We start from the raw sequence: 27,542 nt of genomic DNA on the forward strand, positions 1-27,542 counted from the left end.
GAATATTACGATCCTGGGTCAGAAATTGCAATCTGAGTAATTCAGATTTTATCCTTAAATAAGGAAATCTAAAAATCTTGACTAGCAATTCTAATTTGTAGCATTTCAAAAACTGGGAGAAAAGATTCACCTTAAATTTAGAATTTTTAAAAACAATGTCCAAGTTACAGACTAATTAACTTTATCACCCTATTTGTAATCTTAATAAAAATGCTATGATTAAATTGTTAAAATAACAATACTAATGTATTTAACTGACAGTGTATAAAAGTCACCACTATTTACATTAGCGATTCCATGGCACAGGGTAATATGTCCATGAATAGACTCTTGCTCCGCACTTCTGGCTTCATTCATAGATACATCTCCATACCCCACATATAGAGATGTGTACCCACTCATTCTTGGCTACTTTTACGTTCTCCGAATGTATGTGGCTCTCGAACAATCTCTTCTGCCTTGCAAACCTTCCCTACTTATTTGTCTTTAGGCATCAGTTCAAATGAAACCTACGTCAGGTCTCCCAGTGTTCCCAGAGTGCTTTGTATTCCCATATATTACAGCATGTGTTAAGTACTGGAATTATTTGTTAACATGTCTGTCCTTCCCACTTCTCACAGGAACACAAACACCACTTCATTTCTGTATTCTCAACACTTAGGTGTTTGTTTGTAAAATTACAAACATTTTTGAGGGTACTTTTTCTTTCAAAGCCCATCTGTTGAAAGATTTCATTTTAAATATGTGAAAGTTTAATGTCTACATTCTGAATGTCTACACATTCGAAGAGTATCTTATCCTTTCCAACCCAAGTATATTAGACATTTATTTTTTCTAATACTGAAATAGTTAATTAACTAGATCAAGAAGACCACTTAAGAGGTCTAAGGAAAAAGGACACTAATGTTGCACAAGCCTAACATTATTAAAAATCTAAAAGATGTTGAACTTGCTTTAAAGGAGAGTAAAAACTTAAATGCCCTTAAAAAGAATAATTGTATGTTTATCAAACACTCAACTTCACTTAGGCATTTAATTAAGCCATTTATTGCTTCCAGTGTGTCACCGTGAACATTTTAATATACACTTCACAGCAGTAAGGCTTCAATCTGCACCACCTAAAAACTGTGAGCCCACATTTGTATTTTTTGTGTGTGTGCCACCAATTGTTACAAGAGTTTTGTACAACAGAGATTTAGAATGTGTATTTTATAATACCAAAAATGCTCATTATACCCCTTGGTGTAAATGTCACAGAGAATTTTAACAGCTGGCCACTTTTTTTTCCCCCTTTGATGAGGTAGTTCCATGTCTGGCTATATGAGATAGTAACATCTCATACCTATTATTAAATAATTGCCCAAAGTGTGGGTTTACTTCTTTATACATGCTTTATAAAATATTCAGTGTTTGAGTTTAAGATTTATTAAACGGTTTCTGAATGATTTGGTAAGTAGTGGAATTCACATACTGAAAAAGGCTTCAGCAGCTGAAAATAGGGATGTTCCTGACTCTGACCAAGAACTTTCTCTTAAAATAAGGCTGTATATAAGGCTTTTTCCTTTGACCAATTCCTATAATAACAAATAAGTTTGGAAAAATCATTCTTTATCATTATAACATTAAGCAATATCACTATCTCCAGGCAACATGCTGATAAGCTGAATACTACATTATATACTATTTTTTAAAGGTTTATAAAATCTTCACAAAAATACTGAGTACCACAAAATCATGATTCTATGAAATCATGAGTACCCACAAATGCAACTAATGTAGTTCTATGGGTTGTCCGGTCATAAAATCAGACTGCAGCACCTCAGAACTGTGGAACTGGGAAGCTGGAAGAGACCTTTGAATCCCCTAGCCCATAACCTTTGGGGAGCACTGCATAGACTTCACAGTTTTCTGAGTAAGTTCTAAGAGGCTCATAAGTGGTTTTCATTAAAGCAAAAATCTGATGGACCCAGTAAGTCTGGATAAAAAAATAATAATAATGTAAGTATTTTTAAAGCTTTAAGGATTTTTTCTACCAACCAGACTTGACAGTAGGCAAAATTTGTAATTTAAATAGCACCAGTAGAATAAAACCTTAGAAGTGCTTCAGAGACTTCCTACAGCTAGCATCGCCCTGGTTTAATAAGGCCCAGAGTGATTCAAAATTTGAATTAATTGTCATATCAATATATGGTAAAATAAAAAGTAGAACTAAATTTTAAGCTCCAATCCAGAGGGTCTCTTTATTTAAATTGGCCACACTGCCTCAAGTCAAAACATCTATAACCATTATTTTAATTTTATCTGTTGTAATTAGACTTCTTTCATGTCCTTCCAACAGAAGGAAAAGCCCAGGAATGCTCTAAAAAAATACATTTGCATTTCAAATTTACTTTTTTAAAATGTCTTTCCCTTATTTTCACATCATCAATTTCAAGCATTTTAAAGAAATCACAGATTACACAGCTTTCTGTGTCCTGGGTCTCTGTCCCTTTTTACATTATGAAAATTGGAATCTAACTGGAATTAAAATTTTTTTCAATATTAAGCATGTAAATTATAAATACAAGTAATTTTTTAAAAACTTTATTTTAACACCTAATACAGTTCCAATTTTAAGTATTACTTGCACAAAAAAATAAACACATTTGGTATAAAAATGTATCACTTTAACACCCTCTCCCCTTCAGCCCCTCCCGCCCCACCCCCATGAACTGCACTCTGTCTGGATGCAGAAACATATAAAGACTCATGGCACAGAAGAGGTTTCCCCTACAGGAGTCTCTGTGTAAGTGCCCAGGTAACTCTAGAGGACACCAGCTCACTTTATCACACTAACCATCTCCTTCAGCCTGCTGAATGTAGTTCCACAAAGAAACAAAGCTTATTATAAAGGCATTTAAAAAACCATTATCTTAAATTCTTCTTAGAAGCACTAACTTTCTTTTTGCAACCATTTATATACAGTGTTACATAACAGCTCTGGAATACAGTACATGCAGCAGAACATACCTGTTAAATATAAAATACTTTTCTTAAAATCTTCATCGTTGGAATTCTTTGAAGTCTAAATTATAGAATGCCCATTACTTTGAGAAAATGGCTGAGGATTACAAATATCTGCATATGTTGGCCACTGAAATAATCCAAGGCTAACTGGAATAATATTCATAGCACACCAGGAGTGCATAAATAATTTACTTACATTATAAAATACAACCCATAAAATTCAAATTCAAGATCTTACAGGATTGTCTATGTAAATCCTTTAAGTGGTTGCCTAGAAATGCATTGTTTCTTTTTTCTCTTTTCTTCTTTAAAGTCTTGTATAAAATGTTTAGCCGAAGTTTTTTTCTTCCTCACATGAAGCGAGCACCTCTATTTGTGCCGGCTGCCCCTTCTCTTCATTGCAGCGGTACACTGCGGACAGTACCATTTTCCTTTTGGTGCTTCTGTCAGTCCAACACACCCATAGTGGAACCATTCTATAGGGCACTGGAAAGTAAAATTGCAAAGCAATCATTACCTCTAAAGATTTGGAGTCTGTTAACATATGCCCAGTAGAATGAGTATTGGGTAGATTAATGGGAAAAAAATGTTTAGATCTAGAAGATGATATACAAATCACATGGTCCAACTGATAAGCTTCAGAGTAAAGGAAATGGAGGCACGGAACAATTATGCTATCTTTGCTAACTCTGAGATTCATGTAATCCTAAATAATGAACTAAAATTTACTAATTTTACTTCCAAAATTACCTGGAGAATAATTTTATTTTCACTAAAATTATTTGGAGAGTAAGCTGATACCAACTTAAAAAAAAGATTCTATGTTTATTTTTAAAGAGAGGAGAAGGGAAGGAGAAAGAGAGGGAGACAAACACCAATCAGCTGCCTCTCCTGCACCCCCTACTGGGGACCTGGCCCACAACCCAGGCAGTGCCCTACTTGGGAATTAAACAGGCACCTTTTTAATTTGTAGGCAGGCACTCAATCCACGAGTCACCCCAGCCAGGGTGATACCAACCTTCAAAGAAGAAGTGAGATGGGTCTCTTATGTAGAAAGAAAATGTATTTTAAAGACCTTATTTAATATTCAGCCTTACTCTTTCCCATACAGACTGGAATAAGATACTTGTAATAAAAGACATAAAGGAATGCCCTGGGTTTCCTTCTGTATCCATTGCTAGATATGAAGAGGAAAAACACTATACTCTGCAATACATTAGGCAGTTCTATGCTTCCACAGAAAATCTTAGCATTCAGAAGGGTGTAACTGGGAATGAGAGAAATCAGAGTATGATAGGATATTCACAAAAATCTCATTTGTCCTTTTCACTAATTGTCTAGAAGACAGTTTCCAATGCTGTTCTTGAAACATGTGGGTAACACTGTTTTTGCAATAATCCCAAACACCCCACAAGGAATTCTAAAAAAAGAAGTGGATAGAGGGTATTTCTCTCTCTATGCGAACATGCTATTGGGATCCTGTCACATCAGAAGCCCAAATTTTAATGTACCAAGCTAATCCTGCTGATCTTTGTATTGCTTAAAAATTTAAATCTCTTAGTATTAACCTTAAGATCCTGACCTTACTGAGTAGGATTTCTATAGAATTCAGAGTTATTACCTCCTCTGGAGTAAAAGATGGACAAAAGAACTACGTGAAAGTAAGGAGGGAGTGAAAATTCCTAAACCACACACTCTCAACATTCAATAAAAGCATATGTCTAACAAAAATTAAGCTTCCAAAAAAAAGAGCAATGTCAAATATCCTTTATCTTTTTATATCAGAAGTGGCTTTTCTCAGCTGACACCTGCAGCCTACAATAGGAAATGCTACACTAATGGGACGAAAACCATCTCAAGTTAGATCCTCACCATTCCCACACTTCACCTGAGCATCATACTTCTTCAAAGAATGTATTGTTTAGAAGTCTAATTCTTCACTGTGATAAGTGAACTGGATTCTAGTAAACACAACATTTTTTAGCAAAGGGGAAGGGGGTGTTCTAATTTTCATACAACGTAACACCTTTTTGTGAAATATAATCTGCATAAAACCCTAAAATTAGTTTTAAAAGTTATAGTAGGGAACTTATTAAGGGACACTATTCTATTTTGGAGAGGAGAATTCTTCTGCATAACTGTTTTCTTAGACTGAGAGACACAGTAAACATATTCAAGTTAATAATATGTGATGTTTTTCATTTCTAAAAAGAAAAATTTAATACTTACATCTTGGTTATCACAGCCTACCATCTCACCATAGGATACCTAGTTAAAAAATTTAAATATTCTTATTATGACTATATAACAAGCACTTACATGCAAATTGTTTTTAATACTGTTAGAAAATACAGAAATACACCAAATATACAACTGCATTATGAAACAGAGTATATAAAGATTTATACAGTTTATATATCTTTTCTAAATGACTTTGTAAGGCCACAGGGGGAGATACACAGAAATTATACCCTCTTTCAAAGTCTGAAAGGACTCGCTCTGTACATTACCTTTGTGGATGGTTCCTTATGTAAAGATTTCAAGTTCCTTCTTTGGTTACTTACCTACTTAAGTCTCTTGTTTCTTCTTGGGTCATGTTGGGTCATTTGTATTTTAACAGTCAATACTCCATTTAAACTTCTAAACGTATTACCTTATACGTATATTACCTTATATACATATATCCTTCCTCATTATCTTTTTGCTATTCATTACTAGCACTTTATAGTACAACTTCCTAATTCCTGAATTCATTGAAGTTCTCAACGGACTGAATAATCTTCCAGAAAGGATTAAATAGATGGCATACTTTCTATTCTATGCATACAAACAACTTCTCTGGGTAACAGTTTTTTGGAGGGCACTCAGATTTCTCCCTCAAAGTTCTACATACTATTTCAACGAAGTCTAGATTTTAGTGTTACAGAGGGAAATCGTGGGTGAATCTGATTTTATTCTTTTGTAAGTAACCTACTTTTATTGCCAAGGTATTTACTGGATTTTCTTCCTTTCTTAACCCAGAATGGAATCAATCAGCATCTTGATCTTGGACTACCCACCCTCCAGAACTGTGAGAAAACAAATTTCTGTGCTTTAAACCACCCAGTCTGTGGTATGGTATTACAGCAACATGAGCAGACTACAATACTATGCACTTGGAGTATGCAGTAGTGGTACATCCAAATATTTAGTTACACGTCATATCTGAGGGCTGAGAATATGGTTGACTTACATATTGCTTTTCACTCTTTGTATTTACAGAAAACACCATTTTTATAAGAAACAGAAAAAATTATACAAAAAAAGAAGGGAATTTTAACTAGAGTAAAAATATCACTTGAACAAAATAAAATTGTCCTCTTTTTCCTAGTTTTTTCAGATTATGCTTTTATAGACATATGCCGGATTTTTACCTGATTACAAATGCAGTATCGTGGTTCATTCGGGTCATAAGTCCAATCAACCTGGCTGTTTGAATCAGATTCCGGTACTACTGTGGTTTGTTGAGAGATTTCTTGTACAACAGTTGATGATGAAGAACATGATGACAAGGAAGAGGAGGAGGAGGAGGAGGATGACTGCTGGCTTGAAGACTTGTTATTTCTGAAAAAAAAAAACAACAGTATCAGTTTTATTTGCTTAGCAACCGAAAGTTACCTGAGAATAACTCCTAAATTAAAGTGGTATGAAATAAAATCAATTGTATAAATTAATGTTTAAGACCAAGTTAAAGTCATCTGATAAAGAGATTTAAAAGTATAACCATTTAGAACAACTAAGCAACATTTTTCATAATGGTTTATTTTTGTTATCTGGAGAATAAGGTATTTAAAAAGAATTTTTTTCAAAGTATTTCAAAAATTTTCAAATAATTTTTAATTAGTTCCTATTTACTACTGACATAAATTGTAGGTAATACCTTTAAGAATTAGTATTAGTTATGAATACCTTATAGGTAATTCTTTGTATTTTTAAGCAAACTGAATACTCTTCATCAAAATCTAAAATACAAACGTACACAAAAGCATTTGGTGAAAATAATCACAACCACCAAGCAATGTGTGAATACTTACCTTTGTAGGACAGGAAACCAAGAGTTCTAAAACTCTGAAACAATTTATCATTATCTATATACTAATTAAATACCAAAAATAAAAAATTATTACCAGTAGTTATAATAATTGGGGTCATTAAGATGAATTAATTTTTAAATTACTTAGCACTTTTGTGGTAATTCTACATTGATCATTCTTTTAGGGATTTACTCACAAAAACAGAGTACAGTAAAAAAATTATAATACAACTATTAGGTTATCTAATTCTCTTGGGCCAGCATTTGAAATTTAATTACGTACGGACAGTGGGCACATGCAGGCACTTATCCTCCTAGGAGTGTCATACGCAAAGATATTTTCATAATATCAGTTTAAGGGACAATAAGACCAAGAATTAAGATACCTTGTTTTTAATCAAAATGAAGAATCTCATTTAAAAACAACAAATTTCCAGGATTAATTTGTATTTTATATGTTAATTTACCTAAAACACATGACAAAATAAGGGTTTACAAATGAAGAAGGTCTCATAAAATGGTTTATCCTAATGAACAAAAAGCAAACATTTGTTAACAAACCCAATTTCAGACTCTAAAAAAATTAAAGACTCAACACTTTTTGCAGACTTTACCCCTTCAATGTATGGCAGTGTAACAATGCTGTGTCTTCCGCCTCTCCAAAGTGCACTCAGATCCCTCACAGGCTACCTGTGTTACTAACACAGGAAAGCCCAGTGGGATGCCAAGCCAGTGCGCACATCTGGTAAAGATACGGGGCTCCTGTAAGACTTACTTGCTCTTTCTCCCACTTCGTGAGTCTGCTGCTGATGAACCAGCATTCTGTGTTAATGTAGTCATGAGTGCTGAAGATGATGAATAGCCAGCTGTTTCCCTGGGCATGGAAAACTCTTTTCCCAGCTGAAAGTCATTATTTTTAAATGCTTCATAACTGGCTTTTAAACTTGATGTTCTTCGTCCTTCTTTCATCTTGAATAGATATTCATTGATGGTATTAATATACATAGATATGTAGATTGTCTTTTTCAAGTGTTACTAGTTACAGCATTATTTTGGTTTAACCAATACTACTTTATGTTGTTTAAACCATTATTTTCATCATTGATATTTAAGCTATTTTATATAAAGAATTAAAACCAATTTTTACACAGTTATGAAGTAATTATAGGATTGGTAGCTTAAAGTGGAATAGACACAAACTGCAGAAGTGAACCAATTCAGGGCAACCTAAGTTCTGAGGCTTCAGAGAAAGCCCTGGAACATAAAGAGAACAAAGGGCTGTCCTGGCAGGTGCTGTGACTTACAGTCAAGAACATGGACACCATGAGCAATTACTGTGAGAAGGAATCTGCATGACATTGTATGAGTCTGTATTTTTACTTTTCATTATCAGTCAACTAATTTCGACATATTCCTTTCATTAAATAAAATGTAGGATATCATTAAACTATAATTTAAAAATGAAACTATACAATTAAGAAAATGCTTTTTGTTCACATCTAGTTGTTCCTACTAGAGGTCGCCAATAGTTAGGGCACAGCCTCTGCCTTTTACCTGAGCCGTAGCTTGGACTGCTTGCGCTGCCGCCATGGTAATCGCCCCAGCACCAGTTCCTGATGAGAAGGAACCAATGTTGTAGGAGGCCAGGGGCTGGGAGGAATTCACATTGTAAGCATTGTTGGAAGAGGCCGTGGAATTACTGTTTCGACAACCTGTGTAGAATTAAAAAGGAAATAAAAATGGTGAGAGAGAACTTAAAGTTAATGCATTTAAAAAAACATTATTTTGCATCACAGACATAATCATTAATCTAAAATCTTCACATCATGTTTTTCCTTTGCCTTCTTTCCCCATATGTAGACTTTAACCAGGCAAAGACGCTAGATGATTCATTAATCCTGAATGCTTTCAATTCTCCTTATTTTAACATGAACAAACTAAAGCAACAAATCATACTTAAGAAATAAATTTACCTAGTGTATTTTCCTTAGAGGCATCTGACGTTAGGGTAGATAGAAGAGCTTCAGACTTAAACTTTTTTTCAGGAATATGATCTGTTGTTGCATGGTGAGAAGTCGGATTATACTTCCTTTCTGCATATAAATAAAGAATCCACGTGCTTTTAAACTTTAGAGATCTATGGACAAGGCATAATACTTCCATCTAGTTATAAACTTGTACATCTATGATCAGAGTTCCTCAGGAAATACAGAACACTATGTTTTCTTAGAAGACAGGACAAACAACTCTCTGTGTCACAGGTTTTATCAAGAGCAAAATGCTCAAACATTAAAAAAAAAAAACAACTTCAGAAGCAAAGTATTGAAGATAATCCATGATGCACAATGGTTTCATATGCAGCATAAGGAAAAGTCTATCTTGAAAACATTATCTACAATTGAGGCAAGTTTTTAATCAATGCTTCTCTCACGTCAAATTGATTTGTCAAAAAAAATGCACAGAACAAGTCATCAAGCCAACTGGCTAACCATTCATTTAGTCAATAAATGAAACTTTATTATATGCCAGACAGTAGGTTAGGCACTGGAGAAGCAGCAATGAAAATCACAGAGAGCCTGCCATCAAGTCGCTCACTACCTGGCTCAGTCCTCACACTCCCTACGGGAACCAGGTGTCTGTATGTCAGAAGTACACACTAGTAGTGCCAGGCCTTCTTCCTCTATATGGATTCTAGAGTAAAACAAATTCCCTGTTCCTAAATCAAATACGCTTTTCCCAAGTGAAAAAGGGAAGTCTACCAGTTATCACAATAATAAATACCTATCTAACAAAATAAAGGAAGAGAAAGACACTTATTTCTCAATCAGTTGTATAGACCTAATAAAAGAGAATATACGGGTAATATGAGTTTTTAATTGTATTTAAGAATTTATTTGCACTAAACCAAACTTACTTTCTACTGGAGTATGTGAATGGGCATGGTGATTGTTCACTGGCTGTGAAGGAGTATCTAATTCCAAAGATCCTAAAAGGGGGGGGAGCACAGAGATTCATTGCCATTAACTGTCACCACAGAACTTTACATGCCAATCAAATACAGGTACTCTGCATTTACTCAGAAAAGGACTAGCAAACTGAGGCATATGCCTCATTTTAGTCAGACACATTAGGTTACCACTGCCGGTTTCACCCTGAGCTAATCCCATCATTTCTATAAACAGTAATATTTCTCAATATTCACCTTAAATACAAAACAGCTCAAGTCATGCTAATGTCTAATAAGGGAATTCACAACAGTAAGTATTACACATGTGGAATGAATGGATATTATGACTCCATTACTAAGAGGCAAAAAACTCAATGTAGTTTTTCTGAATTGAAGACTTTTCTATGGGAAATCCTAAAGTATAAGGCAATGGGACATTACTATATGAAAGAAAATTCTTTGATCATTCAAAATAATCTAAGATAGCAAAAACTTCCTAAAAGAAGGTAGAGATTTTGCTTGTGGGAAATGAAGCATAAAATCTCTACCGCCAAGCTTTAAAATACTTTTAAATAAATGTTCTGGGTTTCTTTTGATCCCTTGAGATGAAATTGTGGCAGGGCACAGGGTGGAACAGTTTTTATATTGGATCTAATTGAGTCTAACATGTCTGTGTCCTTATGAGGATGCTTCATGAATTCTCCTGCAGTACTGAATAGGCATAAATTATCATTGCACCTATTATCAGCATTTCAAAAAAAATCAAAGCAGCTATAGGATATTTTATTTTGTCTCAAAATACCTATTATCTTCAGAGAGGGTTCCCCTGGAATATCAGATGATCATCTACAGTGATGGATCCATCCTGACTGGTTTGGCTCAGTAGGTTGGGCATTATCCGGTAAACCGAAAGGTTACCAGTTGATTCCCAGTCAGGGCACATGCCTGGGTTAATGGCCAGGTACCTGGTTGGGGACCAGTGAGAGGCTATAGGCTGATGTTTCTCTCTCTCTCTTTTTCCCTCCCTTCAACTCTCTCTAAAAATAAACAAATAAAATCTTTAAAAATAAATAAAGCGATGGATCTACTTTTGAATACAAAATGCCACTATGAACACCAAGATGGATTTATGCCTGGCAGCTTCTCTAGTTGACTTTTTGTGAGAGTATAAACAGAGATAAATTAACCTCACACTGTAAAGAAACCTTTCATCTGTGTGTAGAAATAAGTACATGTTCTTGCTGTTGAAATGCACCAAGAAAAAAAAAAAAGATCTTGGAACCCTTTGAGTAAATTCTAGCAGACATCAGCCAAAACACTAACTTGGTTCACTAATATTGAGCTAGTGCCTACTCTGGGTTTAGCACCACACTGTATGCTTTATGGAGATTAAATATTTAGGTTGGAAAAAGTGCTAAATTAATTAAACAAAGCTCTTGTCTCCATTTTTGAGAAGGTTCCTTAGTTAAATCCAAGAAGTGATAATGGGTAAACTATAGCAAGAGATCATGCTGAGCCTTGTAAAGAAATACTATTAACATGGCTTCTTGCCGATACAAGAAAGTTGAGAAGACTTTTTTGAGAAAAAGAGACAGCACCGTGGAACATTAAAATCTTTCTTAGTTAACAGCTGAGCAAAGGCCTTAAGATAGTTCTTAAGAAGAAATAATAACCTTTCTCAAAGTTTACTGTTTATACAAAACATAAAGAGGCAGGGCAAAGTAGATACATTTAATGACAGATGGTTAACTTCTTTCTAGATGGTTATTTTTCTTTAAATCTTTGTTCTTACCACTCATCTTAATAGCACATTGCATATCTTAAAATGGAATGACTCAATGTTATTTTCATAGTGGGTGAATGACTACCCTATTTATCTCTCTCAGTTTCCATGACCCAAACAGTTCCGACTGCCAAGGCTCCAAGCTCTTTGCCCGGGCTGCCACCACTCAGCGAAGTACAGGATCTGAGAAGTCCCTGTGGGTCCAGTCTCTCCTCGGTGATTTGCATACATACTGTCCAACATTAATGGAAAACTGTAAATTTTACTTACGCCTCTCTAATATTTCTGTAATTCCAGCATTATCAGCTTCCAGCTCCATTTTAAACTTAGCCAGTTCCTGATCCAGCTTTCTCAAGTGTCGATCTACCTGTTTCAAAGAAGACCAAAGATAACCACCAAAATTTGGGACACTGTTAAAGTGTCAGTTCAATGAGGAAATCTACATCTTTATTTGTTAGTGAATCTGTTTTGTATCCTTCAGCAGATCAATTACACCTACACCTCAGGTTTTTAATCTATAAAACGGAGATGCTGGCTAAATAATCTCTGAAGCCCTCTTTAATAAACTTTAAGTTTCAAGAAAACAAAATTGCAATTTGTTAAAAAATGTCTGAAAAAAAGTGGGATATAAAAACTAAAGTAAAGCTGACATTAAGGATTTGGGGGAGGGGTGAGGCACAGAAAAAGTCTGGTAAGTTTTCACAGTATGCCCCAGAGTAGCTTTAGCCTAACCTCACCCTGCTGCTAACAAGGCCATCTACACTGCCACACCACAGCCACAGTTACTCAGAACAACCAATGAAAGACCCTCAGTGCAGAAACAAAGAAGCTATTCTATTCTATATGTACATTTCTCTGAGGCAGGAAAGTGAGCCACTACACTTATAAACATTTATGTAAAGGGCTGAAACAAAAGGGTTGCTTAGCCAGAAAATGCCATTCCCCAAAGAGACTGGTTAAAATGGTTTAATTGTAAAACTACTGCCCTTGTAAAGGTAGCAATTTTTATTTTCTCACTCACCTAGAGACCGCTTAACTAATTTCAGAAGATGATATGACATCTCAAACTAGCAACAAGCCTTAATTTACTTTTTAAGCTTAATATTAAAATGTTTTCAAATTTACTATTTTGAAGCGAAACAGAAAAATGAAATCTTTGAAAAATATTCACATTACATTACTGACATCTTTTTTCAAACTCTAATTTTGCCAGGATCACTGTTGCAGTCAAAAATAACTTTCTTACAAATATCAAAATATCTATGATACATTACAAGAGCAAAAAATTTAAATAAGAATTGCAATAAAAAATGTGTATCCAAAATAAGGGGGAAGCGGAGAAAAGCAGCAAACGATAATTATGTGTGCCCTAGACATCAAGTAATGTGCTTGGTGCTTAAATGGTCTTTCTTTTCTAGCCCTCCCTCTAATCTTTTGAGATAGGTTATTACTGTTTCCATTTCATAAGAAGAAACCAAGGCTCACAGAAGTTAAGCAACATGCCCAAAGTCAATAGCTAGTGCATTATGGAAATGAGATTTAAAACACTGATCTAACTGTAGTAAGTTGCGCCTTACCATTTATATCTAACATTGCCCTCTGAACCTGCATACGCAAAAGCCAATTATTTTTTTTAACTCGAGTAATGTAATTCAAATTAAAAATACATAAATATTATCTTATTATTTATATTTTATACATCGACAGCAACAATTGGGGTGTTGGTTTGATTTTTCAATAATTTGAACCACAATTTTCCTCCATCTTCACATGCAAGTTATTTCTCATGCAAGCAAGAGCTTGGCAAAGTTGTAATTATAATATTTAAAATCCTATAGGGTCACATATTATGGACACTTGCTCCTATTCAAAGAACCTGCAGGCAACTGAGCATCCTTTAAAGGGCCCTCCCTTCCAAAAATAAAGTATGAACACAGACCTCACTTATTCAAGAATATTTTTTTATATTGTCAAAATTTAATCTCAAGGGAAATCAGAAAATACTCATATTTGATTCCAAGACCACTTAATGCACTCCACCACCTTTCTTCCCTGCTATTACACTACTAATGTATACTGAGTGCTTATTATGTGCTTGGCGCTGGGTTACATGAAGCATACATGAAGTATGAGAAACCCTGACTTCATAGTAATTAGAATTCAGCTAACAAATCAAGATTTATAGATGATTTAAACATGATAAAGGTTTAGAGTATATGTATACAGCAGATGTATCAAATAAGCAACAGTTGAAAAGGGGTGAAAGGAGCACTTGAAAAAGTTAACATTGAGCAGTATAGACACAAAGGAAGCATGAACGTGCTAGTGAAGAGTGGATTGTATTAAAAAAGACAGAAAAAAGAGTAATAAAGAATGTAAAGAGACAGGAAGACAAACAGCAGTCTTAGAGAAAAATAGAGTATGGTACGGCCTGTAATAGGCACACATAGCTTATTAGAATCTGGGTTGGGAGAGTGGAAATGGGGTAAGATGAAGACACTATCACATCCCAATTACAGCCTGCAGTGAAAAACCACTTTACTTTATTAAAGACAGTAGTGACAAGATTTATTATACCTGAAAGTACAGAAAATAATGATGAGAATTTTCACTACTACACAGCTCCAAAAAGCGCTGCAACCCAAAGAATTAATAATGCAAAAAACACAAATTCATAACTTCAATAAACAAATATAGAAAAGCCTTAACCACAGTATTGTGAGCAGCTTTGTAAAACAGCTTACAATCATTCCTACCTCCCGATATGTAAAAAAGATTATGAACTGATTAATAACATAAGCAATTATTAGTCAATGAGAATTTTCTGAGATTCACCATTACTGTACTGAATCAAATTAGAAGTTGGAAGATAAGTTAAACACACATTTAACTGAAGCTATAAGGCACCAGGATACTTACAGAGTATTAAAAAGCCACATAAAAAGCTTAATTGAACTTGACTATAATCTAAAAAGTGCATCCCCTCTACCTACATGATTCTGAATGGCTGAAGGATCTATTCCAGCTGATCACCATAATGGCCTCACAAATTACAGACAAAGCAAGAACCTAAGTTACCAGACCCCTGCACACATACCTGACCCCGTAAGACTATTTTCCAGCAGTAAAGAGGGTACTGATCCAACTGAGACTTTCCATTGTCAGATTGCTAACACAAAGCTGACCACAGAGTCCGATTATTGATTTGTTCCCCACTTAATGTCAATAAATGCTAGCCACAAAAGTTTCCTTAAATTCCAAAATCATACCCTATAACACTATATCCTCAGTGCTTTAAAATTATCTTCATTTTTCTGACCTCTTCAGGGACAAAGGAAATTCTCTCAGCATATTTAAGATATTCATGATCATAAAGATACGTAAGTTACACTTGGCTCCTGTGCATGAAACAAACAAAAAAATCCTCCTTCTTTAACATTTCTGCATAGTTATAATCCTTTTCTTCTTTTGACTCTCCCAGTGCTCTAATATCCAAATTTTCACGTCACTAATAGACCCAAATTGAACTAAACGTATATAACTTTTTGAAAGTTTCTACATGATTTATGGTTCTCAATACACACACATCTAAAATTTAGATGTCTAACCTCCCCTTTTAAAATGAGCACTCCCCTGCTTGTGCCGGCTCCTCCCTGCTCCCCCAGGACCACTCCTCCTTTCTCGCTGCACTCCAGCCACACTGGCCACTTTCCCGGTTCAATCTGCCAAGCCCTTTTCCATCTCAGACTCTGCACTTGGCACATCATCTGCCTGAAATGTTTTTCTTTAAAGCTTTTCACATGGCTGGCTCTCTCATTTTCCAAGTACGCCCTCAACTGTCACCTCCTGAGACTACAATCATCCTGACTATACTCTTAATAGCTTCCCCCGGTTATTCTTTTTACCTCTCTTCGCAATGTTTATATCCTTCACAGCACTTAGCGAAATCTAAAATAATCTTTATTTACTAGTTTGCTTATATTCTTTGCCTATGCGTGTCATTGCTGCTCACCTAGCAACAGTAATTGTTCATAGCTGGAGCTCTATAAATATTTGCTGAATGAAAGTTATACTCTCCCCCTACGTATAACTTAATCAGTAGAAGTAGCACAGTTAACTGGATGAATGATCTATGAATCAAAAGTTCTGTAATTTTACACTTACACCATGTCCCACCTACTTACCTCTCAAGTACACAGCATTCTAAGGCCTCAAATGTTAAATGTTACCAGAATTTAATTTCTCTTTAATGTTTATAAAAACTTTCACTTGGATTGTTTACTGTTGATTATTTGGGGGAGCAGAACTAATCTGAGGTAGTAAATGCATTTAGTGACCTCCCTACTGAACAAGTCAATGATTCCCTTCCATTTGACTGGAATTACTTGCGAGGCTAATAAAGTAAATTTCTTGGCCTGAGGCAAAGGGTTCAAGAGCAAGCCACTCTGGTACTAAGGCACACACACCACAAACATTCCAGGAGGATGGATAATTGCTGTTATCATCTTAGTAATTATTTATTTGTGATAAGTAATGCTAGTTTTCATTTCTGTAAGTAATATCAAATTTGTAAGTTTATCCCTTAAATTTCATTTAAAAAGTTACTTGGTAAACAGATGTACAGGTGCTACGGACATATTGTAAAAATCTTAAAGGTGGAATGCAAAAGATTGAAGTTGGGAAAATACTGGGTTGGATCACCTCAAAAAAGTCTTCTTTGTCCCTTTATGCACGAGTCAACAAATCTACCATCCCAGGCTATGAGGGTAAAGAATGACTTAGAACCTCACCTACCCTCAAGGGCCCTGGTTACAGCTAATATTAATTATTTTAAAGAAATAATAAAATAGACCCTGGCGAGAGTTGCTCAGTTGGTTGGAGCATCATTCCATAAACTAAAAGGTCATGGTTTTAATTCCCAGTCAGGGCACATGCCTGAGATTTGGGTAGTGTCCCGGGTCCAGGTGCATACAAGAGGCAACAGATCATTGTTTCTCTTTCACATCTATTTTTCTCTCCCTCCCTGCCCCTCTCTAAAAATTAATAAGTGTGTCCTCGGGTGAGGATGAAATAATAACAATAATCTAAGACTTTATTGGGAATGAGTTAACTGGATACTCAGTATCGTCATTACTTTGTATAGTAAAGTCTAATAATATTTAAAAAAATTTTTTTTCTCTTATTGATTCCAGAGAGGGGGAAGAGAGAGAGTAGAAGGAAGGGAAACATCAATGCAAAAGAGAAACATCCATAGGTTGCCTCTTGCATGCACCCTGACTGGGGACCAAACCCACAACTCAGGCATACGCTCCCAAGCAGGAATTGAACCTGTGACATCTCTGTTTGTGGAATGACATCCAGCCAAGCCACATCGGCAAGAGCAAGGTATAAAAATGTTTAATAAATGTTTTATTATAATTTAAAAGAAAACTTTCTAAAAGCAAAGGCATTGAAAACAGCAAAAAACGTTATATGTAATGTATGATTACTAAGGGGAAGAGAGCTATTTAAAAAGGACACCAAAAGTAACTGAGCAAAGACATGGATTATAAAATTGTATGCTCTCTGAAAATGATCCCATAAAGGAAACTAAACTTACCTGAACTATATTACTTTCCCTTTTCCTGGTTTAAAGCCATACTCTGAAAAGGAGTGGCTATTTGCACTGCAGTCTACCAAACCAATCTCAGCACACTAAAATGTAACTCTATTGCCTTTTAAGAAATTAGCAGCCAACTGAACTGTGTCTGACACCAACAATGACACCATGGAACTCTATCTATCCCTAAGACTCATATCTTGGGAGTCATATTACTGCTCCTTCTTCTCCATCAACTTACCCAGGTGATTTTGTTTAACAAATATTTATTGAGGAGTAACAATGAAGACACAGACACAAAAAGACATAGTTCTGAACATTCATAGAGGCTGGCATGATTCTGTTGAGGGTAGGGCAAGGTACAAACTGCTAATTAGCTACTCCATATGCATTCTCTCCTTCCTCCTTATAGCCCACATACAGGGGCTGGCAACGTGCCATGCTACATGACTTTTTCAGCCTCCTTTCCAGCAGGAAGTAGGCCGGTGAGACTTTCAGGAAGGCTCTTCAAAGGAGCTGACAGAACTGTAAAATGAGCCCTTTTGAGGAATCCCGTGCTGCAGTTCTGCCACTTGTCCAGGAGGGGGAACAGCCTGGAAACAGTCTGGGACCCAGATGACGTTGGAGCCCTGGTCTATCTTCTCTGAGAACAGTTATTCTACATGAAACAAAAAATAAATCTTTTGATTCAATCACTATTATGTAGCTTTTCTCTTATAAGTTGTCAAGTCTCTTCTAGATATAAATGACACACATATCAAGATTGTTGAGATGACTTTAATAAAGAAGCAATGCCTGTGTAGGATTATGAAAAATAAAGTTTACCAAGCAAAGATGAAAGGCAAGGTACTCCAGGCAATTTTTTCTTTTTAAAGTACTTGGACAATGGCCTGCTGAAGTGGAGAGGAAGGGGTGATGAGAGGTACATACTTAGAAACTAAAATTAACATGGTGATTGATTAAATGTGGGGAAGGGTGGGAGACCAGGAGTCTAGGATGGCTTTCAGTATCCCAATGTGAATGACTAGGAGGTGGGTGGTTCTCCTGAGATTAAGAAAGAAAATGAGTGTGGGGCGGGGGAGGGGGGGGGTGTTACTGAGAGAGTGAGAGAAGAAAAAGGAGAGGCTATAAGTTAAGTTTTAATACACCGAGTTCCAGGGCCTAGGAACTCTCAGGGAAGACAGACAGACTCAGAAGAAAAATCTGAGCTTGAGGAATAATTAATGTATAATCATCAAAACTAAGAGAACACACAGAAAAGTAATGGAGGGGGAATGTTTTTCAACTTGGGTGGTGTGTGTGGGCACAAAGGAGGTAAAACTGGCATTTTTATATTACTGTAATACAAAAAAGTCTTCACCATGTGGAATTTAGTCTTTCTGGTCTCTGGAGCTGGGGGGACCTCCGATGGGAAGAGAGTTACCTCTATATACTAAGAAACAACTTGAATAGAGTAGGGCACAACAAAGGTCAAACACCAAACCCTGGGGAATGGCAACCATTATAAGCGATATTCAGGAAGGAAGAGAAAGCCACAAAGGTGAGAGAACAATACTGATGATTAATATTAAGTCTCAAAGAAGAATGGATTTTTATATTATGAATACGATGGTCATTTGAAATAGCAATGGAGTATTAAAAAAGGAGAAAAGGTCTGAAGGGGAAAAAAGTAAAAAGGAAGCAGAGGAGGAGGCAGGAAAGGGAAGGAGGAGAGAAAAAGAATGATGAGGAGCCAACAGGCAGTGCTAGAAATGCTGGGGGAATGGGAAAGGAACAGGCTCAGCCTGGCAGAGCTGAAACAGAAGTGGCTTCAAGAAAGTAAAAATGTCAGTCAGAGAAACAAGGTGGGACGAGGGTTTAAAGAAGGAGCGATGCCTACTAAAAGCATCACATTATACATGGTAACTCCTCCTTCAAGGTGCAAATAAATGCTCCTGTTTCACAGGTAAGGAAAGTGAGGTTCCACAATTGAACAACTTTTCCAAAGGCCTGCTATTAGTGAATAGCTGAAATCATGTCTGTATAGATCTGTTATAACACCTGTTTCTATCACCTTTTGCTAAATCACATCACTTTTATTACCTTATTCTCTAGGTAAATAATCTATCCCCCACAAAGAATTTTAATCTTCATTTTTTTCTGAGTGAAATGCTTTCCCCTCAATATAATGCCTAACCCAGACCCCTGAGCCTCTGAATAAATTCAAAACTTGTATCTTCCAAGAAATCAACAATAACTCCACTTAGTCTTTTACTAGATACGCCTTAACACTCAACTGCAATAATCTTTATTTGTTATATGCTTCTATTCAGGCTCTTCACTTTACTTTGTAGGCATGTCTTCCCAACTAGTTTACCTTAAGAACAGGAGCCATTTGTAGTATTTTCTCTCTACTCCTCCATTATACCCAGGTAAACTCCATTGTATCAAGCACAGAGTGAATGAAAACTTTGGTTTATAAGTAACAGATGGATACACACACAAATACACACATTTTAAAAGCATATATTTATGTTACATATATTTTTCTAAATGCCTGAATTATTTTTAATAAAGGTATAAAAAGAAGTGAAATAACAAAAATAAAACAGAGTAGAACCAAGAGCTGTATGATTTAAAAAGCAGGTGGTCTCTAAATAATTGGCACAGTCATTTAATATGAGGAAGAATGTTACTAAAAAAATTAGTATTGGGCTCAAAATAACAATGTCTTTTTCTATCCTTATAAACACAATTCAAGATCAAAACAGTTAAGTTTTTTCATTCCACAGTAAATCAAGCTATAGCCCCCTCTATCTATTCTGAAAAAATGATCATTTTCAGAATACTTGTAAAGACAAACAAGCCTAGGTTATTATAGCCATAAATATTTTCAGTATGTAAAAACAACTAAATATTTTCTATGGCTTTCCATGGCAAACATTTTCTAGTTTTGTATAAGTATTTACAATGTACACCATATGTAATATGCATCTTCTTCTGTGTCTTGCTTACCAATGATCATGAAATTTACATGTACTTGTTCAGTAGTAAGATTGTGTCCAGAAAAGATTATAAAATAAGATACAAAATCTATATGGTAAAGTTCACCAAAAGTGAACATTTGTTTTCAGCTTCAACTTGCCTTGAGGCCAAACCAGAAATGAGTACTACTTCAAGCAGCTAATTTAGGAAAAGACAATTTACACTAAAAAGAGCACCATATTTATACCAGCTTGAGAAATATTGTATATAGTTGCCTTAATAGTGACTTCAATCTCTTATAAGCACTGGTGCAAAAAAAAAAAACCCTTCTTTTAAAGCTCATTTAATCTACCATTTCCCATTTTTGACACCTCAGCCAGCTGTGTTTGTGTACTGTCTATTGACATCACTGAATACAGGTGAGTATCATCTTCTTCCTTCTAAGCGGACTACAACAACTCTTGTCAACACAGAAAATACACCTAGGTGTATTTTACCATAGAAACAATCCCAATATGATTCATCAGGAAAGTAAACACACTACCTTAAAAAGATAAAGATTACTAACATAAAGCTAAACACTAATTCCTGTTTAAAAAAAAAAAAAAAAAACAAGAAAGAGTCTAACATCAGATGCAATTTGAAGGCATGCAGATTTGGCTAAAATGGGAGGATCTTGACCTGTAAATAAACACTGTGGACACTCCAGGACTCTTTTCCACAATGAAACCAATAGACACCAAACTCTCAAATTAAATGTTTTAGTCTGTTCTTATTACATTTAAGCCAATAATATTTAAAATAACTATAATTCAAGTATTTATGGCATATCATGCACATTGATTTCACTTACCAAATCATATATCTGGTTTGCCAACTGTACCTTCTCATCTGCATCTTCCAAAGCTTTATAGTAATCCTAAATAAAAATATTTTCATTTCAAGAGTAAATTAATAATCTTAAAATCATCATACCTTGTCATCACTGAGTCATACGAATTAAGTAATAAAAATCCAGTTAAGGGGAGGGTGGAGGTGAGACAGGATTAGAAATTATGCACAATGGCCAAGAATTAAAGAAAGATGTTCAGAATTCCTAGAAAAGATATAAATAAAAGTAAATACTATTCCAAGTCTAGCCTCCATACTACTAAAAGTTATATGAGCTAATAATCTTTTTCTTTAAAAAATATTTTTAAGATCTGTCTAATTTGTAGAGAACATTTAAGGTCTTCACTTTTAAAACTTTTTTTTATGAAAATACAACTACTAAAAAAATTCTGCCTTGCATGTCCCTATTTTCCAATTGCTCTATAACTCTCATTTTAAGTTAGATATCAATTCATACAACTCAACCTATAGTTTAGATTTCTCCTGAGTATAAATAAAATTACTGTTTTAAAAAATTGATTGTATAAATTTCCATGTACTACTAGACTTTTCAGAGCATATCCAAGCTGTATTACCCCCAAAAATGTAACAGGTAAAAGGCATAAGGAATGTGTTTAGCTATATATGTTATGTCTTTACTCAAACACATGTAAGTCACCAAGTGTCCTCTAAACCAGGACCAACTATCATAAATTCTAAAAATTTTATTTTAACAGAAATAATCACCCCCATGTGGTAAAATAAATTACACAAATACTCCAAATTAGTAGGTTTCGAACTTATTAGTTGATCCTTGAACAATTCTATGAAGCTTGGGGTTGGGGGAGCCATTATTATTAAGAGATATTAAAGGACCTGTCCAATGTCACAGAGCTAAATGGCAGAGTCATAACCAAAGCCAGGTGCTTAAGTAGTTCTTCCAATGTACCCCTGAAAAACTAGATCATACCTTTAAAGTAAACCTTAGAGGGATAGCCATTCTAATCTGATTATAACTTTAAGTACTATACAACTAATTGAAAACACAAAGAATTCTTTATTTCTGGACCTATTTCATGTACAAGTTTAGAATTTTAAAGTAAAAGATTTTTTAAGGATACTTACAGCTCTTAAGATTCTGTTCTGTGAGTCCACCTATTTAGGTAACTAGCAATATAAAAAGTATGCTTCAAGATTTGCTAATTAAAAGTGTATTTTTATGGTAATGTGATTCTCTAATAAAAGTCACTTATTACTGAAATAATTTTTTATATTACCAAAATACTTCAATGATTAAAAACTTCTACACCTGAAGCTCTAAAACACAACAATTATTTACATTCTAAGTAAGGGAACGTTTACATTCTGAAAATGTTCCCTTATTTTGATAGCCAGAAAACTATTTAATTTTAAAATATCTTTCTGAGAGGGTCCCACTTTTAACTAACAAATCACCCGACTGTTGAACATACTTTTTTGATGGATGCCATTTGTTCTTCTCTCCACTCTGGTTTATTTTTCTTTGCATTCATAAAGAATTCACTGACTCTTTGTTCTAGTTGATCCATTGCATCTACAACATAATAAAAGCATTTCCTATTCAGACAGCTAAATCCATACGCTTAATACACGTTTGATCTGGGGTGGAAAAAAACAAATATCTGACATCATACACTCCTTCACTTGGCCATTGACTTAAATACGTCATGTTTTAATTATATGAGTATATCATACTTCAATTACCTTAGTAAAAAAGAAAGTTACAATATTCTCTACTAATAATTTATTTTTGTTGTTATTTCAAAACTTTTTCCAATAGTCAACAACATAGATAGGCTCTATACCATAGTTTCTGAACAGGCTGAGGTCAAAAGCTAATGCTATTAAATCAGCCAAATGTGCCAAAACACAATTTCTCATTGCAAGCACCACTAGATAACTGTCACATTTCTTTTAATAAGAAAAGTGATAAAAAAGATATTAACCTCTTGCCATATGGCCTTAAACACATGATACCTCATATCATGATTAAAAGCAGTATGTACAATCGATTATGTTCATGATTAAAAGCAGTATGTACAATCGTTTATTCACTAAATACACTATTATTTATTTTAGGTAACTTTTTTTCTAAATGACTGCCAAGAACAGTCAGCTCATTTCACAACTGCTAAAAAAGAAAAAATAAATAAAAGGGATTTTATTGCCATGTAAATTGAAAACTTTTTTACTCTATCCTTCAAAATTGTGGAGATTTTCAGTGATAAGTCTTACAGTTAACTTTTTAAAAGAATTTTCCTTTATTTTAAATAAGTATTGCCAAATTTATTTGCTAACCAGGCCTCTTTTGTGAACCCATGATACCTATTAATTTTAGAAAATTCTAATTATTATTTAAAAATACAAGTTTAAAGACCTCTAATTTTCATAAGCTAAGTCCAATTACAAGAAAATTTAAAATTGGTAATGATAATAAAAAAACATAAAATAAGCAACTCCTTATTCAATGCCTACTTTGTTTCAGGTACTATATGTTCTAATTTCTGTATTACTTTAATTCGCAGATGGTTCTCATTTTATAGTCAATGAAAACTCCTCAGAAGAGGTAACAAGATCAAGGTCAACAGATAAGTCAGTAAAGCCCTAAAATGAACTCAGAACTGACATCAAAATCTGTGCTCAAACCTATAGACAACATTGCTACTTTAGAAAATCTCTAGCATTTCAACTACATGAAATGTAGCATTAAAGTTAAAATGTAGTTTTAACTTTACATTTTGTGGGCAAGTGGATAAATACAGAATTCAGACTCCCATACCACAATACACTGAATAAAAGAGGGTGGGTTTCATATATTACCTGTATTATGCACCACATGAAACTGACAATGGGCTGAGAAAACCATATTTCTGAACAATGGGTTGTATGTGGTAGTGGTGGGGCAGAGAAGCAAGGGGGGAGAAGAGAACAGATCCTTAGCTACCTCAAGACTCCCACACTCTGGAATGTTGGTTCTCTAATCTCTTTTCATGACACTCCTTTCCTCTCTATCACACCCTAAAAACCAGCTCTTCCTTCACCAGTACTTTTATAAGAAAATCTGGCAGCCCTAGAAACATGTTCTGTACAGCCTAACACACAGAATAAATGAGATTAAGAAAATATATTCTGCAGATATACCCCATGAGGCTAACCATTAATATCACTTAAGTTATTTTATCAAAGAGTACCTACATTTCTCCCAAGAAAGTGACACATGGCCAAAAAAGTACTTGATTATTCATTTTCATTGTGTGTCATAAAATTTATTTCACATTCTTACTTTTTCATATAGTATCTACACGAGACAGCTATATTATATTCACTTCAGAAGGGGGGGAAGATTTGTGAGGTTCTCTCAAAACATAATGACCATAAATTTGAAACTCATGACTGTTTTCCTGTTTGTTTTTTAAAGATTTTATATCTTTTTAAAGAGATGGGAGGGGAGTGAGAAAGGGTAAAAAATATCTATGTGCAAGAGAAACATCAACTGGTTGAGAACAGGCTGCCTCTCGCATACCCTCAAGGAGGTACCTGGCCCACAATCTAGGCATGTACTCTGACTGGAATCAAACCACTGACCCTTCCATCTGTAGGATGATGCCCAACCCACTGAGCTACACCAGCCTGAGCAGTTTTCTTGTTTTAAGTGTAATTTTGCTCTAAACTATATCAGCCCAAGCAGTTTTCTTGTTTTAAGTGTAATTTTGCACTAAGTATTTACCTTCTTATCTCCAAAGGCACTGATTCGTTTTGAATCATTAACCCTTTTAAGAAACTTCACAGAAAAAAATCACATAAACCAAATAATGCTATATGAAAAAGCAAGGTTAATTTTGGGAAAAAGTTACTAAATTACCAAGCTATCACTCAGAAGAGCCAATTTGTTTTTAAATATTTTATTTATTTATCTTTAGAGAGGAAAGGAAGTAGAGAAGGAGAGAAACATCAATGCATGGTTGTCTCTCGTGAGTCCCCTGCTGGGAACTGGCCCTCAACCCAGGCATGTGCCCCAACTAGGAATCGAGCCGCAATTGTGTGGTTCGCAGGCCCGTGCTCAATCCACTGAACTACACCAGCCAGGGCTAGAAGAGCCCATTTTTTATTACGGCAGACAACAAGCTCATTTTCCTCATTTATTTTGACTAACAAGATACCATGCTGTTGACAACTAAGGATATATTCTATAACATGTAACTTTTCGAATTTGAAATGTCAAGGGTCTTTAAAGAAAAAACAAACTACATATAATCCGTGCTTCTATGTATTTTCTGCTCTTGAAAAATTTTTATTAGGATGAACTTCAACAAAAGTATAAATTCTAAAATCTACGTTCAATACATAAAGGCTCAAAGTCAAAATTTTACCATTTATGCCAATGTGAATTAAACATGTATCTACATTCTCAATGAGGGTACAGGAAATATACTGCGCAGCCCAAAACTCAAGAAAAAAACACACAAGCCCTCTAATGTCCCCTCTTGTCAAAGTCAGGAGAAAAGTAAAGTGGGAGGCGACAAGAGGCAGGATTTGGCATTGAGAATTCTTTTTAACAATTCCTATGTAGTAGTCAGTGAGCAGGAGGAGAGTCAAATAATAGAGGCGCTGGAGTCCATGGGCACTGAAAGTGCACATCAAACAAGGTTAAACGCTCCGACTTACTCTGCACCTGCAGGTCCATCTCGCGCATCTCCGTGAAGCGGTCCCGCAGGTCCATTGGAAGCTGCTCAATCACTGTCAAAGCGAGAGTCCGTCAGAGGGGCGGGGCCAACGGCGAAAGTACGCGCCTACGTCACTGCGTGCATGCGTGCGTGGGGGGGGGGTCGAGGGAGCCACCGGCCCAGAGCGAGGCTGCCAGTTACCGTGAGAAAGAAACATCCCCCGCCTCCCCCTCCCTCCAGACATCCCGCCATCCCGTCCACTCGCGCTCTCGCCCGCCCGCAGTTCCCACAGGCTGCCCCCGCCAGTGCTGCCCACTCACTTTCGAGATAGTCCTCTAGGTACAACATCGCGGGCCTTTAGCTCTTAGAGAGCGAGGGGGTCCAGGGGTTTATTTGTGTCACTCGCTGTCGCCGGAGTTTTGTCCCTTCCAATATGGCGCCTCCGCTAGCAGCGCCCGCTCGGCTTCGGCGGAAAAAAAAAAAAAAAGAAAAGAAAAAAACCACTTTGGCGCCTGACGGCGCTTGCCTCACTGCCGCCCGGAGCTGTCATTGGTTGGCTGAAGTAATGACGTAGGCTGACCGGAGACGTTTCCTCGCCATTGTGGGAAGTGTAGTTTTATTCCCTCTGCAGAAAGCGTTAACAGGCTAGTAGTTTTTCACCAGGATACTACATATACCAGGAGCCGTGGGGAGCGTCGCGCAACAGAATCAGAAATGCGGTGCCTCTGTTTATTTGTTGATTTCTGTACAGGGAATGACGGGAATTGTATGCGCCTACGTAACACAAGTAGGAACAACTTTTCACCTGTTCTAACTGCTGTGATTACATTTTATGAGTCATGGGTCTCAAGTAATGCTAGAAAAATATCGAGTGCTAGAATATCCAGCAGAGTTCGGGCAATTTGAACTCTTTTAAAACAGAACTCGCTGCTGCAATTTATCCACAGTACCCACTCCTAAAAACATAAATGGGACCTCTGCCTTCCAATTAACTTGAATAGCTTATATTAAATATGAAGTGAATATTTTCCATATTGAGATGCACAAATACTTCTCAAAAGTATCATGTATTCTGCGGCCCATCTCATCGTCATTCTAATGAAACTGGTCTATATGTACAAACTGCATTCGCAAAAAAAAAAAAAAAAGGATAAAGGACGGAGCCTTAATATCTAATAGGCAGTGCTAAGAGTAACTTTATGGTTACTTAATAGCCTGTATTAGACGTATGTAATCCTGTGCGTTGTCTTTTTTCTGCATTCTGACTCCACTTTGCAAATGTTCACCCGTGATATTCCCTCACTGTTCAGTTTTTCTCTTAAAAAATGTTTGGACTCAGTAATGGTTGTCTATTATTTTCCACCTGTCTGTTTTCTTCGTGCTTTGGGGAAATTTGTTTTTAATTCGTAACTTAATGTTAACATTTATATATTTCATTGAAGTCGAAACACTTTATGCATTTATGTTTCCTGCCTCCCCCTCCTTGTACTGAAGACATTTTCACTGTTTTTAATCAGGACACTTACTTGTCGTATGCACGAATCGCGAAGAAAATTTACCTCAATCCTAATAACAGTTACCTAATTTATTTTCTGTTC

At 35.6% G+C, this 27,542-nt stretch overlaps 1 protein-coding gene across 2 annotated transcripts; it reads right to left on the reverse strand.

Moving 5' to 3' along the window:
* Positions 1 to 1,027: 1,027 nt before the first annotated feature.
* ING3 (inhibitor of growth family member 3) lies at positions 1,028 to 26,438 on the reverse strand. Of its 2 annotated transcripts, XM_037056523.1 has the most exons (12): positions 26,265 to 26,438; positions 25,946 to 26,017; positions 22,714 to 22,814; positions 21,225 to 21,290; positions 12,079 to 12,175; positions 9,993 to 10,064; positions 9,052 to 9,171; positions 8,633 to 8,790; positions 7,854 to 8,047; positions 6,420 to 6,609; positions 5,236 to 5,274; positions 1,028 to 3,492 (listed from the first exon to the last, which is right to left on the reverse strand). In XM_037056523.1, the coding sequence occupies exons 1-12, from the start codon at positions 26,290 to 26,292 to the stop codon at positions 3,376 to 3,378; spliced, it is 1,254 nt and encodes a 417-aa protein (XP_036912418.1). In that variant the 5' UTR covers positions 26,293 to 26,438; the 3' UTR covers positions 1,028 to 3,375. The 2 variants fall into 2 exon arrangements, 1 of the variants encoding a protein (XP_036912418.1); XR_005067978.1 differs by lacking the exons at positions 1,028 to 3,492; positions 5,236 to 5,274; positions 6,420 to 6,609; ... (1 more) ...; positions 8,633 to 8,790; positions 12,079 to 12,175 and having other exon boundaries at positions 9,083 to 9,171.
* Positions 26,439 to 27,542: the final 1,104 nt, after the last annotated feature.

The sequence above is a fragment of the Sturnira hondurensis genome, unplaced genomic scaffold (genome assembly GCF_014824575.4).
Source record: "Sturnira hondurensis isolate 20B ecotype Veracruz unplaced genomic scaffold, ASM1482457v3 Scaffold0008992, whole genome shotgun sequence".
NCBI lineage: Eukaryota > Metazoa > Chordata > Mammalia > Chiroptera > Phyllostomidae > Sturnira > Sturnira hondurensis.

Excerpts from the sequence above, each read along its gene's own strand:
- ING3 (XM_037056523.1), bottom strand. The coding sequence starts at position 26,292 with ATGTTGTACCTAGAGGACTATCTCGAAA. Across the intron at positions 21,291-22,713 it reads AAATGGCATCCATCAAAAAA|GATTACTATAAAGCTTTGGA; the intron begins GTATGTTCAACA and ends ATTTTTATTTAG. Across the intron at positions 12,176-21,224 it reads CAAACCAGATATATGATTTG|GTAGATCGACACTTGAGAAA; the intron begins GTAAGTGAAATC and ends TCTTTGAAACAG.